Source organism: Montipora capricornis, chromosome 3 (assembly GCF_036669925.1).
Source record: "Montipora capricornis isolate CH-2021 chromosome 3, ASM3666992v2, whole genome shotgun sequence".
Classification (NCBI taxonomy): domain Eukaryota; kingdom Metazoa; phylum Cnidaria; class Anthozoa; order Scleractinia; family Acroporidae; genus Montipora; species Montipora capricornis.
This window is the reverse complement of record NC_090885.1, coordinates 17,767,785-17,783,951: the sequence shown is the minus strand read 5'-3', so window position 1 is coordinate 17,783,951 and position 16,167 is coordinate 17,767,785. Positions and strand designations below refer to the sequence as shown.

The 16,167-nt window shown below is 42.2% G+C and overlaps 2 protein-coding genes across 3 annotated transcripts in view; both read right to left on the bottom strand.

Annotated features, from left to right (window-relative positions):
- Positions 1-248: 248 nt before the first annotated feature.
- Positions 249-16,167, bottom strand: part of LOC138042467 (uncharacterized) — a 244,564-nt gene continuing 228,645 nt past the window's right edge. The window contains exons 3-6 of one of the 2 annotated variants that reach the window (XM_068888371.1): positions 5,021-5,270; positions 3,471-3,762; positions 1,634-1,746; positions 249-600 (exon numbers count right to left, since the gene is read on the bottom strand). In XM_068888371.1, coding sequence (XP_068744472.1) covers positions 409-600; positions 1,634-1,746; positions 3,471-3,762; positions 5,021-5,270 — 847 coding nt within the window. In that variant the 3' untranslated portion in view covers positions 249-408. The remainder of the gene's footprint in view (positions 601-1,633; positions 1,747-3,470; positions 3,763-5,020; positions 5,271-16,167) is intronic. The other variant, XM_068888370.1, reaches the window with a different exon arrangement.
- LOC138042468 (uncharacterized) overlaps positions 11,922-16,167 on the bottom strand; it is a 67,701-nt gene continuing 63,455 nt past the window's right edge. Inside the window, exon 7 of the mRNA XM_068888373.1 lies at positions 11,922-12,272. Within this exon, the coding sequence (XP_068744474.1) occupies positions 12,214-12,272 (59 nt within the window). The 3' untranslated portion in view covers positions 11,922-12,213. The remainder of the gene's footprint in view (positions 12,273-16,167) is intronic.

Sequence of the window (16,167 nt, the reverse complement as noted above, 5' to 3'; positions counted from 1 at the left end):
TGTTTGAGCTTTACAGTGCTTTTAAGGTGGGAAACATCCAAGATTTCGACAACGGAAAGTCACTAATTTTCCAATTGGCGCCAAGGGCAAAATACGGCTTTTAAATGAATTTCTATGGCAATTTATCCTCAGAATTCACTAATGTAAGAGCAAGTAAAATTAAAATTGCTGCTTAGTTTATTACTCCTGTGACACAATTTCTTGTGCATGCGCAGTAGGATCAAGAGCTTGAGGTTTCTGTTTTTTTCGTCCAGTCGAGCAGTTTAGCACAATGTTGTAATCAAGATGAAATTAAATTGTTCTTTTGGTTACTATGAATTCAAGTCGATCTATGACCCAGTCAGTAATAATCCCGGCGAACGCTGCATGATTCTTCATTTCTTTTCAAACAGCAGATATGTCATTCCCTTACTTACTATCAAGCAATTTCAAAATAATTCCACAGCTCTGAATGTCTTCTCTCGTTACTCCTGTAAAATCAAGTTTCCGCAGACTCGTAGTTGCTGGAATGTACATGCTTTGCAGAAATTTGCAGTCGCCACTGGTCAACGGCACAGGAAGTAAAATCCTCGTCTCATCAGTGGTCAATATTCTTTCAAACTGTGAAGAGATGGCACTGTGAGCGCGTTACATGTATCACTTGATTTTCGCAAGTTTGCTATTGCACTGGTTTTGCTTTGCCACTCGTAATTTGCCAAAATAGTGTGCTTTTACATCGTTAACCAATCGAAAGCAAAAGAAACAGTACCGGTTACGGGGGATACCGACCGTTGACGTGTCTGTAGTTTAAAAAATATGCTGCCATTTAAAAGACATAAGCGGCCAGGGGCCCTTTTCTCGAAAGTCCCAAAAACGTTTCGGGCCCGAAAGGTCATTTGTGAAACTGCCAACCGATTCTTTTGGAAAGCCGATATTTTAACATGTTTTTAAGATAACCAAAAGAAAAAAGGAATGTGAAGTCGCGGCGGCGGCGGCCGGACGACTTAAATCCTCTCCGTTCTTGAAATACAAACGGATTCCGAATTGTGAAACCCGAAAACGGCCCGCAAAGTTTCAGGACTTTCGAGAAACGGGCCCCAGGTTTTGTAAACTATACAGGATTATAATCAAAAGAGAAAATCAAAAAACTATGTCTTCTACTCGGTCACCCATCCCAGCACAAACTCCTTCTAACCGGGATTAACAAATTGCGTGGCGAGTTACCATACACTTGTCCGAATTTAGCGAAATCCCGAGCAAATTGTAGACGTTCTTTGCCTTTGGCGTTTTATGTACATGTAATCATCTTGACTTGCTCCGAGTGGTTTTCCCCGCGCTTGCCAGTTTTGGTCAAGGGGCAGCTAGAATATTTCTTAAAACCAATAAAAAGCCAGAAGAGCGATGATGCCGTTCTCTTTCTCAATACCTTTGTCACTGCCCTGAAACTATCCACCGTCTTGTGTTTTTATGCTGATTCCTGATCTTGTTTACCTACCTCGTTCCCAGGGTCTCTCTTCTGGAAACGAGGTTGCTGCTCTACCTCCTTTTCCGTCTTGCACAGATGTGTGAATCAATCAAGGGAGGTATTCCCCAATCCCCAAGCCTATATCCTTCAGATCTACTGGCAAGTTAACAATTTTGTTTCTTGACTCACCCATCCCAGGTATTTTCTGACCCGCGCTTTTCGTTGCTCTCGGTTCTTCTCTGTCATTAGAACCGTCTTGTATATAGTGTCCATCATTTTAATGTCTTCGGCAGTGAAATAATCTGGAGTCAAAAGTAAATCATAGCAAAATGACTGCAACCATCTATCTTTATGTAATAAGCTCGATAGTGCACGAATTTTGACTTGTTCTGGGAAAAATATGAGCACGGGTTAGCTCCAAAGAACAACTTCTAATTTTGTTATCGCCTAAAATACCTCAAGATCCTTGATACCAGAGCATTTACCTTAGCTGGTCCATCTGAAAGGAACATATTACCTTCACAGAGGGAGTTTAAGCACGCGACGTTTTGATGCCTCGGACGGAAACCGGAAGTAAACATTTCGTATGCCAGGAGAGTGATCTCTCCAAGAAATTTAAAACTTTAGCAACCTTGCACCGGTAGCTCAGTTGGTTGGTCATGCGGGAGGACGTGGGTTCGACTCCGGCCGGACCAACACTCAGGGTCTTTAAATAACTTAGAAGAATGTGTTGCCTTTGTAATTACATCTGCAAATGGTTAGAATTTCAAGTCTTCTCGTATAAGGACTGCAAACCGGAGGTCTCCTCAAACAGTATGAGACGTTAAAGAACCCACTTACTATTCGATAAGAGTAGGGGACATAGTCCCCGGTGTTGTGGTCTGACGTTATCTAGACGGGGAAATCTTTCATTTCCTAAAATTAATTGTAAACTGCGTATCAAGCAGTCTGCCTTAAGTGCCCCACAAAGCATTGTAAATTAGTCCTGAAAAGCCCCCGGGGGAGAGACTATATATTTGCGTTATGGCAATTACTTCGTGACTATTGTAAGATGTTAAATGCGACAAAGGTGTGGCTTTCAAGAAACAAATAAAAACATCTTTATTTCAAAAGGCATAACCCACTGACTCCCTGAAGCACCAAAATCGTCTGGCGTTAGACATAGTAAAATCTACTAAGTCCTAGTCCAGGGATGAACGGGTTAAAAGCATTTTCTACTATTATAGTTTCAATTTCTTGTTTATATGATGTGATTTTATGTGTATATTTTCTCTGTATAAAAGCAGCGAATTTTTAATAAAAAGGTTCTTAAAAACAACACAATATATTTGGAACAATTTCGGAGCATAGAGCAGTTTTCAATAGGCCTTTTCACGGTTAGTTTTTCTCATTTGCATTACAATATAATTCTAGCATGTATGTGAGGCAATTTCGGGCTATTTTGTAGTTTTAACCCCAAACTGCCTCGCATCCACGTTACATTGTAATGCAAAGGAGAAAAAGTAACCGTTAAAAGGGCTATTGTGTGTCGAAAGTAATTAGCAAATTACTTTGGTTTTGCACTACGTCACTCAACGTGATTGGTTCAAAGTTCTCGTGCCACTTTTTCAACCAATCAGAAGTACACATTTTTCCCGCCCTTTGCAATTTGTGTCGGGTACGTGTAATTACTTCGAGTTTTGATTGGTTAACTGGACTTTCTCCCTTCTTTTTTAGCGGGCCAAAGTAATTACTTTGGTTTTGGTTTTACAACACTCGACTGAAACTCGCTCTATACAAATTGGAAACGTTTGTTAAGGTGATAGACACATAAAGAGGTTTTAACAGCACAGCTGAACATCGTTTATGATAGTCTGCGCTAGATTCATTATCATTATTAATGCGAAAGGGCGGTTTACAAGTGTAAATTTTGATTCCAATCGAGAAATTTAGGAGAAGAGATCCATGTTTTGAAAAACACCAGGCAATGCCCTCCATATCCTGCCTCATTTGCTTCGTTTCTTCGTAACCTAAAGCTCTGACGTACCTGGTAAATCGTTGCCATCTGCATCCCGATCAATTGGAATCCCTGCATCATCATCATCATCTTCCTCAGTTCCTCTTGATATTGTGTTTCCAACAAACTCACCTTTCACCATCTCCAGCTTTTTGCTTGTTTCATTGTACTGAACGTGACAGTACTTGAAGAGAATTGGCTCCAATTCATTCCTAGTTGCCACACCTAGAGGGATGATTTTTTCCTTGTATGTGCACTGGACTTTGGGTTTCAAAACCTTAGCAAGCTCTGATGGAAGCTCCAATTCTGCATCTATTCCCCACTGAAAGCAGAAAGAGATGACAAAAATGTCTATAACATCATGATACAAATTGCATATTAAGGAGCTTAAAAAAACAACGATGACTACAGTAACGAAAATACTATGGACTGCGACGTTAACGGAAACATCACCTCAAAACTTTGCTCTATTGTAAGTCTTTCGCGATTCTTTCATCTCGTTCTTGTTCTATAATTATGTGGCGGAAGTATTCTACAAACAAATTGGCTAGGAGCGGTTTCAGGGTACAAATGGAGAATAAGGGTTTGCATTTGTACGCTTACAAGTTGTCGTCAAAATCTCAAATTTGGTGATTTCTCGTCATTGTTATGCAAAGTACCGCAAAAATTAATACAAGACAAAATGTATTGCGCACGTGCAGCACAATTGTGGCCTTGTCGTTACCTATGGTTCCGTCAACACGTATCCGTATTCGTTTGAAAACGCAACATTTTTTCTCCGCGAAAAACTTAGGATTGTGCAAAGTTACATTTTGAAGCGACGCTTTCGTCGTCGCCGCCGTAGTAAATCTTCAAGTCCCTCGTAATGCCGGTTCTAAACCCAGGAGTCATATCATAACTAAGTGGAGTACGATCGTTCGGGTGAGTGTAGTCCTAAGAAGTACTGTTTTGGGTAACATTGGTCGATGTTTCCACAACCTGAGTGGAAGTCATCTTCTCTGCAGAGTCAAACAAAAGTTGTCCAAGCGTTCATCAATGTCATCCAAAACAGTCCTTCTCAGGACCACACTCACCAGGACGATCGTACTTCCCTAAGTTATGCACACGTATTATGTTAAAATTACACACTTCGAGACAAAACAGTTGCAAGACGTTTCCTTCCCGACGAAAATCCGAAAAGGCACAAATGTTAGCGTATTTCGTGTGTGCTAATGCTTACGTCATACGGGTAAAACAGACTTGAATTAAATAATATTTTTTCAAAGATTGAAAGGAGAGTTTTCTTTTCCCCCAGAAAAAAAATGTATTTTCGACATTTTGTGAGTGTTAGAGGTTCCCTTTGAAGGAGGAAGCTTACAGAAATCGCAAATTGGAAAAGAACATTTCCAAATCCGCACAACTACAACTGATACAAAATGGAAAGCGCAAAGAGGAAAGACAAGTCGAAACCAGCCTCGTCACCGGGGTCTTCATGGAGAGTAGACCCTGGGGTTGAGGTTGAGTCGAAACAAAAAATTGAGTCAACAAAAATGAAAATATCTGCTCCAAACACAAAAAGACGACAGTAAAAGGGTAACTACCAGATGTTTCCTGTTTCCTTGAACCTTAAATCTTTCGCTGTAAACAACGGATGTTACAAGAAGCAGTTCTTGATCTTGTAAACAGTTCATCTTGTTGGTATCCAGTTCAAAGTTTCTTAGTATTTCACGGAGGTCTGAATCCGATATATATTCCTGACTAACTTTCCCAAGCTGGAGGTCTCCAAGGTTGTCGTCAATAGTCAGCGATATCTCGCCAATTTCGCCAAGGTCCAAACTACCTTTCCTATACCTGCAAAAAAAACATTGTTTTTGTCAGTCACTCATTGTAGTTACCAGCAGCCCATGAGTAGGAGCGAACAACAGCCCTATATTCCTGTCAAGGCGTTTTGACAGACCGATTTATTTGTAGATTGAATTTCCCGCGATTGAGACTCCCGCAGGAGCCTGATTACCAATCACAAAAAACTAACTTGACGTCATAGCGTCACCGAACCGGAACTGAAGGTAGTATAAAAATAGATCAGTCGGTAAAAATGCCGTGAAATAGGCTTAGTATGGGAGTTCTTCGCTCCTAGTCCGGGGCGACTGAGTCACCTATTGTCTCTGTCTCCCGAGTGCCATTTATTCTAAAGCTCTATTCGATCCTTTATCACTGGGGGTTGCCATTCCCCTTTTTCAAAATGACTTTTCCACGAATTCCATTTTAGGCTCGTGGGCAACGGAAAATAAAATGGAAAAACAAAAAACAAAAAGAAAAACAAAACAATATATATATTTATTATACATGGGATTTTATTCCATAAAGCAAATTTGTACAAATCTATAGGCTTTATTTTCGCACCTAAAAAAAGGCTATACAGCCAATCAGAACGGCTTACGGCTCTTTCACATGTGGAAGTATAACCAATCAAAGATAGCGTAAAGGCCTTTCCAAGCCAATCACTCGTGCATCTCGTGCATCTCGTGCGTCTCATGCAAATCGTACGTTGTTATTGAATCAAATTGAATCTATATTTGGTTCTATCGTAAGTCAGTTTTTACTGGGTTACCAGTATGGCAATCCCAGTCGGAAAATGGGTAATATTTCTCCGTTTTATTTTTTTCCGTGTCGGTAAAAGTCTTGCCTATCACTCCCCACTGTTTTTGTGCATAGAGTCTTCTGTGCGTATTTTGTTAGGTTTGAGGGGGTTGGGGTAATGCGTAGATTGCTCTGGTGCACTCAGGAGAACATTTAATTAACCTGCAATGGCGTCGAAAGTCCTTGTTACGCGAATGGCGTTTTAGCTCATCTTTAAACAAAATATACCCTTATGGAGCTCAAGAATGGAACGTCAATTGGATAAACAAGACAGGCGGTGAAAAATAAATATATGGAATCTTAGAAGCTACGAGTAATGGACTTCGACAAATCTTTCTCCCGCCGAGCCGTATTTCTAATATTTTGCCAAGTGTGGTGTTATGTACAATACTGAAACCAAATGGAAATTTCTCTGGTAACTTATGGGTTAAACAAAGAACAAATGGAACACCTGAAGTGGATACGGGATCTCTGTTGTCTGGCTATTTGTATTTATTACAGTCTAATTGTAAGAATTGGAAATTTTACTAATTCTTGTTAACCTTCAATGGCGTCGAAAGTCATTGTAACGCAAATGGCGTTTTAGTGGATCACAATTTTGTTTAAACGCATATGCTTTGTGACACGGATTGTGTGTCTTGTTTGCACGCACGCAATTGAAATAGGAAGGGTTCATGAAAATAAAAATAAAAATTTTGACGCTGATGAATAATAAAGTAGCTGCTATTTCCAAAACGATGGAATTACCTGGTGATAAATAACCTCGTCTTGGAGAGTAAAGTATTGACTTTGCCGAAACACTGGTCAACCTCAAGAGTTGGGCGATTGTGATCTTTGAGTTGAATTCGCACATTTCTTCTCAAACTTTATAACACTTGAAAGAAAAAGAAAACTAACAAAAACAAAAACCTTGTCTCTTGCCGTCATTTGACACAGATGCTTCACTTTTTCGCGAGTAAACGCGCTGCGGTAACCTGATCACGGCGCCCGCTGAATTCGATGTCACTTTCGATTTTGCGATTTGCTTGTGCAGCCAAAAGTACAATAACAAAATTGAACGTAGCAAAAATCCCCCAAAATGTTTGTCGCTGATCGTAACTTTTTATTTTCGCAGTTCAAAATTAATGTTCAATTGCTTTCATGTTATATTCTATTGCTGATAGCAAAATATTTTATTCTCGATCGACCGTCCTGAAAACGTCCTTCTGCTCTTCCTAAAAACTATATCAATATTTATTTACTTTTGCATCAATAATTGTTTTGCATAAAGCAAACTAACAAAATCTTTACTTTGCTTAGTTCGCATTTGTTAGCGTTACAATAGAATTTTCGGCCCAATGCTTTTGTTATACGAAGTCGTATAATTTTTAGGTCACCTGTCCAGATACTTACCCCGCCGGACAGCGATAACCTTGAGTGAACTTTGTATTACAAAGCTGTCAGATGCTCAGGCTACACGCTTAAATTTGTGGTGAAAAGAAGTTGTGCGGGAACTTGAAAATGATCAACATGTCAGCCCAGACGCCAATGTTTGTCGATTCCCTTTTATTTTCTTCAATCTTTCTGGGTTTAGTACTTTGCTAGAAACTACATGTCTCTACCATTGCACTACAATGATATACAATACCAAAACAATATCGTGCACTGTTAGAGCTACATATTACGCAAAGACAACTTGAATCTCCTGGAAGACAAAACGCAGCTCAGTTGACATATGGAATAAAGTCCTGTGTTACTTTACTACCACAGGTAAGCAATGCGTATCATGGGCTCCTGTTTTTTCTAAACATGACAGGAATTTCTTCTTTGTGACAAATGATTAATTAACAGGCCGGTAGCCAGGTTTTTAACCTCAGAAAAGGATCTGTTTCGTCGTATGAACGTGTGAGCCAAAGGGCATCTTCTGGTATGACTTCTTGGAGACCCCTTACATGGTATTAATGACCCCCGACTTGAAAATTTTCCTGGAACACTGCACCAAGCCACAGGCAACCCAGACTACGCTCACCGAGCGTCTAGTTCAAGTTATAAATCATGTTTTTTTTCCGGTGCAGCAAAATGATCACTGGAAAGCACGTGGTGTGTTTTGGGCAATGCACAATAGAAGGCACGCGTGGTGCTGTTTACATTGGTTATTAAATGCAAACCACTCACTGTGATGCGTTGTTTGGATTACTGAAGATCGACGTTGCCATTGGCTTAATCGATTTCTTCATGGGGTGCTCAAAACACATGCAAAGAAAGGCACACGCTTTTCGCGGGGGACCCACACTTAAAGATGTCGAGCGTCAGCTTCGAAACGGGTCGTTCGGCGAACTGAATGAAACTGAAATGGACGCAACTATTGAAAGCGATACAAGTCAAAATACTAATTTTTTAATAAGCAGCGGATACTTTATTTCTGAAGATGACAGCGACAAAGAAAATAACTCGACAAACAACATAGACGCCATATTGGAATCTTTAAACATTCGCACAGCGAGCCTCCAGAAATAGCCCCACCCCCACCCCCCCCCCCCCCCCCTTGACCAAGAAGATAACATTTTCTCTATTGCGTTATTTTGTTTTTCATTGTTAAACTTTTTGTTTCTTTGTAATGGTCTTATAGCCTTTGTTCAACTATCCATATTAGCGATTGTGTTCATTGCCATCTTGTGTATATAGTTCTCTAACTTCCAGTTTTACAAGATTTGGTATCATCAGTAGAGACTGTGATCAGCTCTTAATTGATGTACTTTGAAAGGCTGTCCTGTTATTTGATTCTCAATGATAATAAAGACTTGATTCCAAAGGAGAAATACAGGTTTCGATATGCAAAAGTGTGTTCACTTTAGTTGTGATTTGCGTGTGCATCGACATAGATGTGACCGAGATCGGAGCAGAATTACAGAGAAAAGGCTGAGACGCCTATTTTATAAAAGCAGAAAAAGGAGGAAACTTTCTGGAACACAATTATTTGGTTAACAATGTACCGAGGTCATCCACATTTCATCACTTGCTCGTAAACACAAGTATTGGAGCTACCTATCTTAGCACGTGATATGCAGCACTTTTCCAAAAGCGTGGATGAATAGGTGAATGCTAAATGAAAGTTAAATTTAATACAGAAATCAGGGATATCCGGTACGATTTATAAAAAAATGTTGTTTCGCTTTCTCAGAAACGAAACGTATTTATTTTGAATTCAGGGTAAACTGTTTACACAATGAGTTAGAGTGGCCAATCAATACAGAGCTTGTAATTGGAAATCTAAAGATCTACGAGACACAAAAACAAACTTGTGAACACGTGAACCTGAAGTGTCCCAAATCATAATGCTGACAAACACAAAAGCGAAGGAAAAGGATCAATGAACATAATGGACATCTGACGATCAGTTCGAAAAACAAACAAGGTCGCGCTGTTTCTGTCATTCCGTGATACATCTCTGCAATAGCTCAGATAAGTGGCCTGTATCCTTTGATCTGTTGTGAGTGTAGAATAATTTATAAATCACAAAACCATAGATAATGAATCAAGATTTCACTGTTAAAAAAAAGCAATATTTGTCTGAAAAAAAATTCGTACTGGGGGTTTCACCTGGAAAAAAAATTCCTGCACAACCAGTGCTCGAAAAAAAGAAATTCGTACCAGCTGAAAATCCCCCACCCCCCCCCCCCCCCATCACTTTTCTAATGGTCCGTCCCTTAGCAAACTATAACAATCACAATATATAATTACAGTGAACTTTGACTGTCAAGTGTATTTAGCGCTCAGGGACTAACTAGGAACACAGTACAAAAATCGAGTCAAATCAACACATATCAAATAATGGGTTGGTTTTTGATGAGAGGGGAAAACCGAAGTACCAGGAGATAAACATTTCGGAGCAGAGTGAAGAACCAACAAACTCAACCCACATATGACGCCGAGTCTGGGAATCGAACCCGGGTCACATTGGTGCGCCATCCCGGCTCCGTTTTATGTCTCAATGTAACCTAGCACTGAAGATCTCTAATAGGCCATCTTCCAAATATCAAATATTCAGCTTGATATATAGTGAGGCAGAGAGGACAAAAAGAATCTACTTTCCATTGTCTTTGTCCTCTACACCTCTCTTTCAAGCTGAAGTTTATTATATCGAAAAAAGGCCTATTGATGAGACAGCAAATCAATACAAATCAAATGTTTTTCTTTTAATAAGACGAGAAAACCGCTGCGGTGCACCCGGACAAGGAAACGCAACCCACAAGTGTGACAGAGTCCAGCAAGAGCCTGGGACATATTGGTGCTCTCGCGCAACTGAATCAACACTGAATTCCCGTTACGTTTTCGACCAGAAAATCCAATTTTGAAGCAACGAACTGCCCATTTTAGAAAGTTGGTCTTTCAACAGATTTACAAGACCAGATGAAACAACATAATCGCAAAGTTTCGTGTATCTGAAACTTTAAGGCCTGGGTTTGGAGACAGAGAGAAATATAAGGTCTCTGAATAGACTCCCAAAAAGGTTTCGGGCGTATTACAAGGGCCATACATCTTTTGTGTCTGCAAACCAAGGCGGTCTCGAGAAATGAAACTTTGAAATGATGCTGTTCTTTCCTATTTTGTAAACCTGTTCAAATACCAGGAAAAGCCCCGAAAAGCCAACTGTGAATCTGAGATCCGCCGGTTTTGAAAACTGGTGATTTTACATGTTTTCAATGAAACAGCATACAAAATGATTCTGGAGAGCTTTTCATTTTTAAGATAAAGATGGAATTCTTTCCTTCGCGAAACGGGCAGCAGCTTTCTAAAATAAGCGGAACGTAGTGTCACCATTGGCTTTTTCTGGCCGCAAAGCTACAACAGACAAAGGAGTATAATTTTCATAATTTTTTTCTTAAAACGTCTTAGTTCGTAAATAGACCATATACAATGTTAACATTGTTTCCACAGAAAAAAAACCAGGCTTTCTAAGCGATGAATTTTCAAGCCATAAATTGAGGATTTCTTTCTTTGAAGCTTTGGCCACGAATACGGTTGATGATTCAACTTTCTTCATCCGATAAACTGTAAGCACAAACCCACAAAAGGGAGACCATGTAGGTCTGTTATATTCCTTTAATCAAGTTTCATATTTACAGTGACGTCACAGTCTTCCGCTGATAATTAGTTTGAGCTGACAATGATAAGGCCCCAAAAGCAGGAAAAACGCAACTTCAAACTCAATTTTCTTGCTTATATCAAAGGAGAAGCAAAAGCAAGCATCAAAACTTCATTTGTACAGTACATTCTTCCTCATAATCAAGAAAAAAATAATACAGTTGGAGTTTAGGCCTTAAGTTGTCCTTTAAACAATACCAAATGGGCATGTATTCGCTTGGAAGCCGAGATAAAAGTGAAGACACAGTAGCGTAAGCCAACGATGTGGCTGAACTATCATTTAGCTACAACTGCGCTCGCTTACAAAGATCTTTTACTTGCTGGTACTATTGATGGTAACATGTTGCTTTGTAGGTGAATTTACTATTGAAATTGCTGGGTGTTACAATGTTGAATTCGCTCTCTCCGCGAACCAAAGCCTCCACACGTTAATAGTTCGTCCACTTCAGCACAGTCTCGTAACACAGAATAATCAGCAATCTTACGAAATCAGGATCGGACACCTTTTGGAGCAGTTTGTTCTCTCTTTGCATCGGTTTAAGTCATAGGATAAGTCGATCCTAAAAAACAACTTTAAAAATACAAAAATCCAACAATAGCTGTCAAACAAAAAAAACAAAAATATTGTTTAATTTTAAGCATTCTCTATTACAAATTTTACACTACTCAAGTGCTCAGAAGAAAATAGGGGATTTTCCAATACTTTCCATTCCGAACGACCTGGGGTTGTAACGAAGTTATTACAATAACGCGAAATAGTATTTTTAGACGACGTTCTCCTTGGCGGCGTCGGTGTCCTTGCATAAGCTCCCTATTGACAGCTAAATATCGCCCGATGTGAAGGAATCCGGAATCCAGCAAATGTGAGGTTTTGGAATCCGGAATCCATAGCGTGGAATCCAGGATCCATTTCGGTGGAGTCCGTGAGATTGGAATCCGGAATCCGAGACTCGGGATCTGGAATCGGAGGGCCACCCTAGGATCACCTGGATTCCTTTACATAGGGGAATAAACGTAAACAGTAATACTTTCAGTCCTCAGCGGCGTCAAGTGTCATCTCGAGCTCTGTCCAATCCTCGTCAGGCAGATCTGAGGAGTAAATTTCAAACTATGTTAGTTTCGTAAACCTTTGGGTTATTTATCTCTCACATGTCAGCTATCAGATTAAGGTGGGTACTAGTTAAGGGATACTTAGCCTAAGGGTTGTTCCAGAATTGATGAAACAGTTACCTGTCTCCCTGGGATAGAACGTGTGATCGCCTTCCCGAAGGGCGGTTGTCAAGAGATTTAGTCTTTTGCTCATTCCAGTCTTGTTGAAATGTCTGACTCATCGTTCTTTATTTTAAACTTCACTTTAATCCATAAGTGCAATATTGATAGAAAATCACTTGAACAACGCGTGCCAGAAAGTTTACTTGTTTTCTTTTATTACAGCCTTCAAGGCAAAGTATCTCATAGTAAACTGTTCTAAGCCTTCGTGGCTCTTTACATTAATTTCAATTTGAAGACATCGTTCTTGCGTAAGGAATAAGAGTTTAGTTGCATAAGTCGTGTTTTCGCAGTGGCCCTTCGAGAGGAACTGAGTTAAGCCCTTAAAGAGAACTATTGTTGCAAACAGGTGATGCAAGCTTCATTGTTTCCTGGCTCGATTACCAGACGCACGCCGTTTCGAGAAATGAGCCAGCGTTCACTCCTTAGATCATGACTGGGCGCGTGAGGTGAGCCATCCTAATCTCCGCCAATCAGAAACTCCTCTGCAGAAATCGAGCAGGTATAAATTATATATTTTGGTTCAAATTGTGGCTGCGAAGGTATTCTTTGACCCGGCCTGTTCGAGCGTTACAGTGCTTTTAAGGTGAGAAACATCCACGATTTCGACAACAGAAAGTGTTCGAGAAGCTGGAGAATGGTATTGGGTCGCTTTCTACCGCCTGAATTCGGAAACTTCTGAATCACTTATTCTCCAGTTGGCGCAAAGAGCAAATATGGCTTTTGAATTCATTTCTATTGCAATTTATCCTCAGAATTCTTTATTGTAAGAGCATGTAAAATTAAAATTACTGCTGAGTTATTGGACCGACAACCTCGCACCAGTGGCTCAGTTAGTTAAGCAGCGGGCTGCCATGGGGGAGATCGTGAGTTCGACTCCGGCCGGACCAGCACTCATGGTCTTAAAATAACTGAGGAGAAAGTGCTGCCTTTGTAAGACTTTCAAGTCCTCTCGGATAAGGACTATAAACCGTAGGCCCCGTCTCACAAATATCTTTAATGTTCACAAGTTCCCTGTGGGACGTTAAAGAACCCACAAACTATTCGAGAAGAGTAGGCGATGAAGTTCCCGCTGTTGTGGCTGTCCATCGTGAGTGTATGGGTGGGCAAGTATAGCAGGTCCATATCAGCTGAATAGCTACAAATACTTCAACCTGATCAAACAAATAAATAACAACAACAACAACAATAACAGAACGAGGAGCCCGATGAGGTTGACTGAGATCTGCAGCGGCTGAACATATTTTTGATGATTCGCCGGTTGAATTCAAACTCACATTGATCATTTAACCACAACCTCAGGCTTGCATCACGTGAAAACTTCGCACAGACGTTTTAAGCATTATTATGTAATTACTGCCTGCTCTACTGGGTGCGTAGAGCTTAGGGGACCCTTCCGACAAGCGAGTAAGTACTTGCACCAAACAGTCAAAAGCGAAAAACTACAAAGACGCCAGCTCTTCGAATTGCAAGCTGGAACATTCTCACCATGTGCCCTGGTCTCTTCGCTGACCTTCAACTAATGGACGACTCCCGCAAGACCGCCATCATCAACAAGGAGTTGGTACGACTCAACATCGACATCGCCTGTCTCCAGGAAACCCGGCTGGCCGACAGTGGATCAACTATGGAAAGAGATTACAACTTCTTCTGGCAAGGCCTGTCCAAGGACGAGCCGAGGCAGTATATACGGCGTAGATTTTGCCGTGAGGAACTCACTGATTGCCACCACATTCTTGCCCTCCGTATGAAAACGTCGGTGGGCCTTGTGAACATCATATCCGCCTACGCCCCGACGCTGATCTCCACCCCAGAGGCCAAGGAGCAATTATACGAGGCCCTACAGGAAAAACTATCCGGAATCCCAAGTTCCAAGGGCATATTTCAACGCTCGCGTTGGTACCGACTGGAAGGCATGGCCTACCTGCCTCGGCCACTTTGGCGTCGGAAGGATGAATGAGAACGGGCAGAGGTTGCTCAAACTCTGCTGTCACCATGGCCTCTGAATCACCAACAGCTACTTTAAGTGTAAGGAACTGCACAAAGTGTCTCGAAGACACCCTCGGTCCCGCCCCTGGCATAAGGTAGACCTCATCATCACTAGGAGAGCGGACCTCAGCAGTGTCCTCCACACAAGAAGCTATCACAGTGCTGACTGTGACATGGACCACTCGCTCGTTGCAAGCAAGGTCAGGCTGAAGCCCAGAAAGATCCACCACGGCAAGACCAAGCGTCGCCCCCTCATTAACACCTGTGGCACTTCCGACCCCTTTAAGGCTCAGAGCTTCGCTGACAGCCTCCAGGAGAAACTTGCTGCACAACCAACAACCAGCAACCCGGATGCTAAAATGGTCTCACCTCCGTGATGCCATCTACGACTCAGCCATGACTGCTTTCAGTAAGAAACAACGCAAAAATGCCGACTGGTTCGAGGCTTGCTGGGAAGAAATGCAGCCAGTCACGGAGGCCAAGAGGAAAGCGATGCTGGCTCACAAGCAGAACCCTTCCCCAAGCACACTTGACTCCTTTCGAGCAGCTAGGAGCAAGGCCCAGCAGACCGGCCGCCGCTGTGCCGAAGAGTACTGGCAGAACCTATGCGCCAAAATCCAGCTAGCAGCGGACTGTGGCCACGCAAAGGGGATGTATGAGAGCATCAAAACTGCCACCAGCCTTACGAGCGGCAAAACAGCCCCGCTCAAATCAAAGACTGGCGAGGTCATCACTGATCAGAGCATGCAGCTGCAGCGTTGGGAGGAGCATTATCTCGAGATCTACTCAGCCCCGAACATCGTCACAGACACTGCCTTCAATGCCCTGCCTGGGTTGCCAGTCATAGAGGAGCTTGACAACAAACAGACACTGTAAGAGCTCAGCATAGCCATCGACGGTCTCCCCTGTGGCAAGGCACCAGGAAGGACGGTATCCTGCCGGACGTTTTAAAGCATGGGAAGCAAACCATCCTGCAACCGCTTCATGAGCTCCTCTGCCTGTGCTGGGAGCAAGGTCACACCCCCAAGACATGAGAGATGACAACATAGTCACCCTGTACAAGAACAAGGGTGTCCTTAATGATTGCTATAACCATCGCGGCTTCTCTCCTCTGAGCATCGTTTGCTAAGTCTTCCCTTGATTCACCTTGACCCTCATGCAGCGCCTTGCTTTGCAAGTCTACCCCCAGTCACAGTGTGGCTTCAGAGCCGGTTGGTCCACAGTATCCCTCCGTCAGCTGAAGGAGAAGTGTCGAAAGCAGCAGCCATTGTTCCTCGCCTTCGTGGACCTCACCAAAGCTATTGACTTGGTGAGCAGAAGTGGGCTCTTCAAGATACTCCAGAAGATTGGCTGCCCTCCAAAGCTCCTGGCGATCATCACCTCCTTTCACCAGGACATGCAGAGTACGGTCTGGGGCCACCTCCAATGCCTTCCCTGTCAGCAGTGGAGTAAAGCAGGGCTGTGTCCTTGCTCCAGCCCTGTTCGGGATTTTCCTCTCGGTGCTGCTCCAGTATGCCTTTGTAGACTGTACAGAAGGTGTCTACGTGCGGACGAGGTCGGACGGGAATCTCTTCAACATCGCCAGACTCCGCGCCAAAACCAAAGCTTACGTGGTGCTCATACGGGAGCTGCTGTTGGCAGACGACGCTGCTTTAACATCCCACAGCAAAGAGGGCTTCCAACATCTCGGAGACAAGCTTTTCCACGCCTGCAAGGAGTTTGGGCT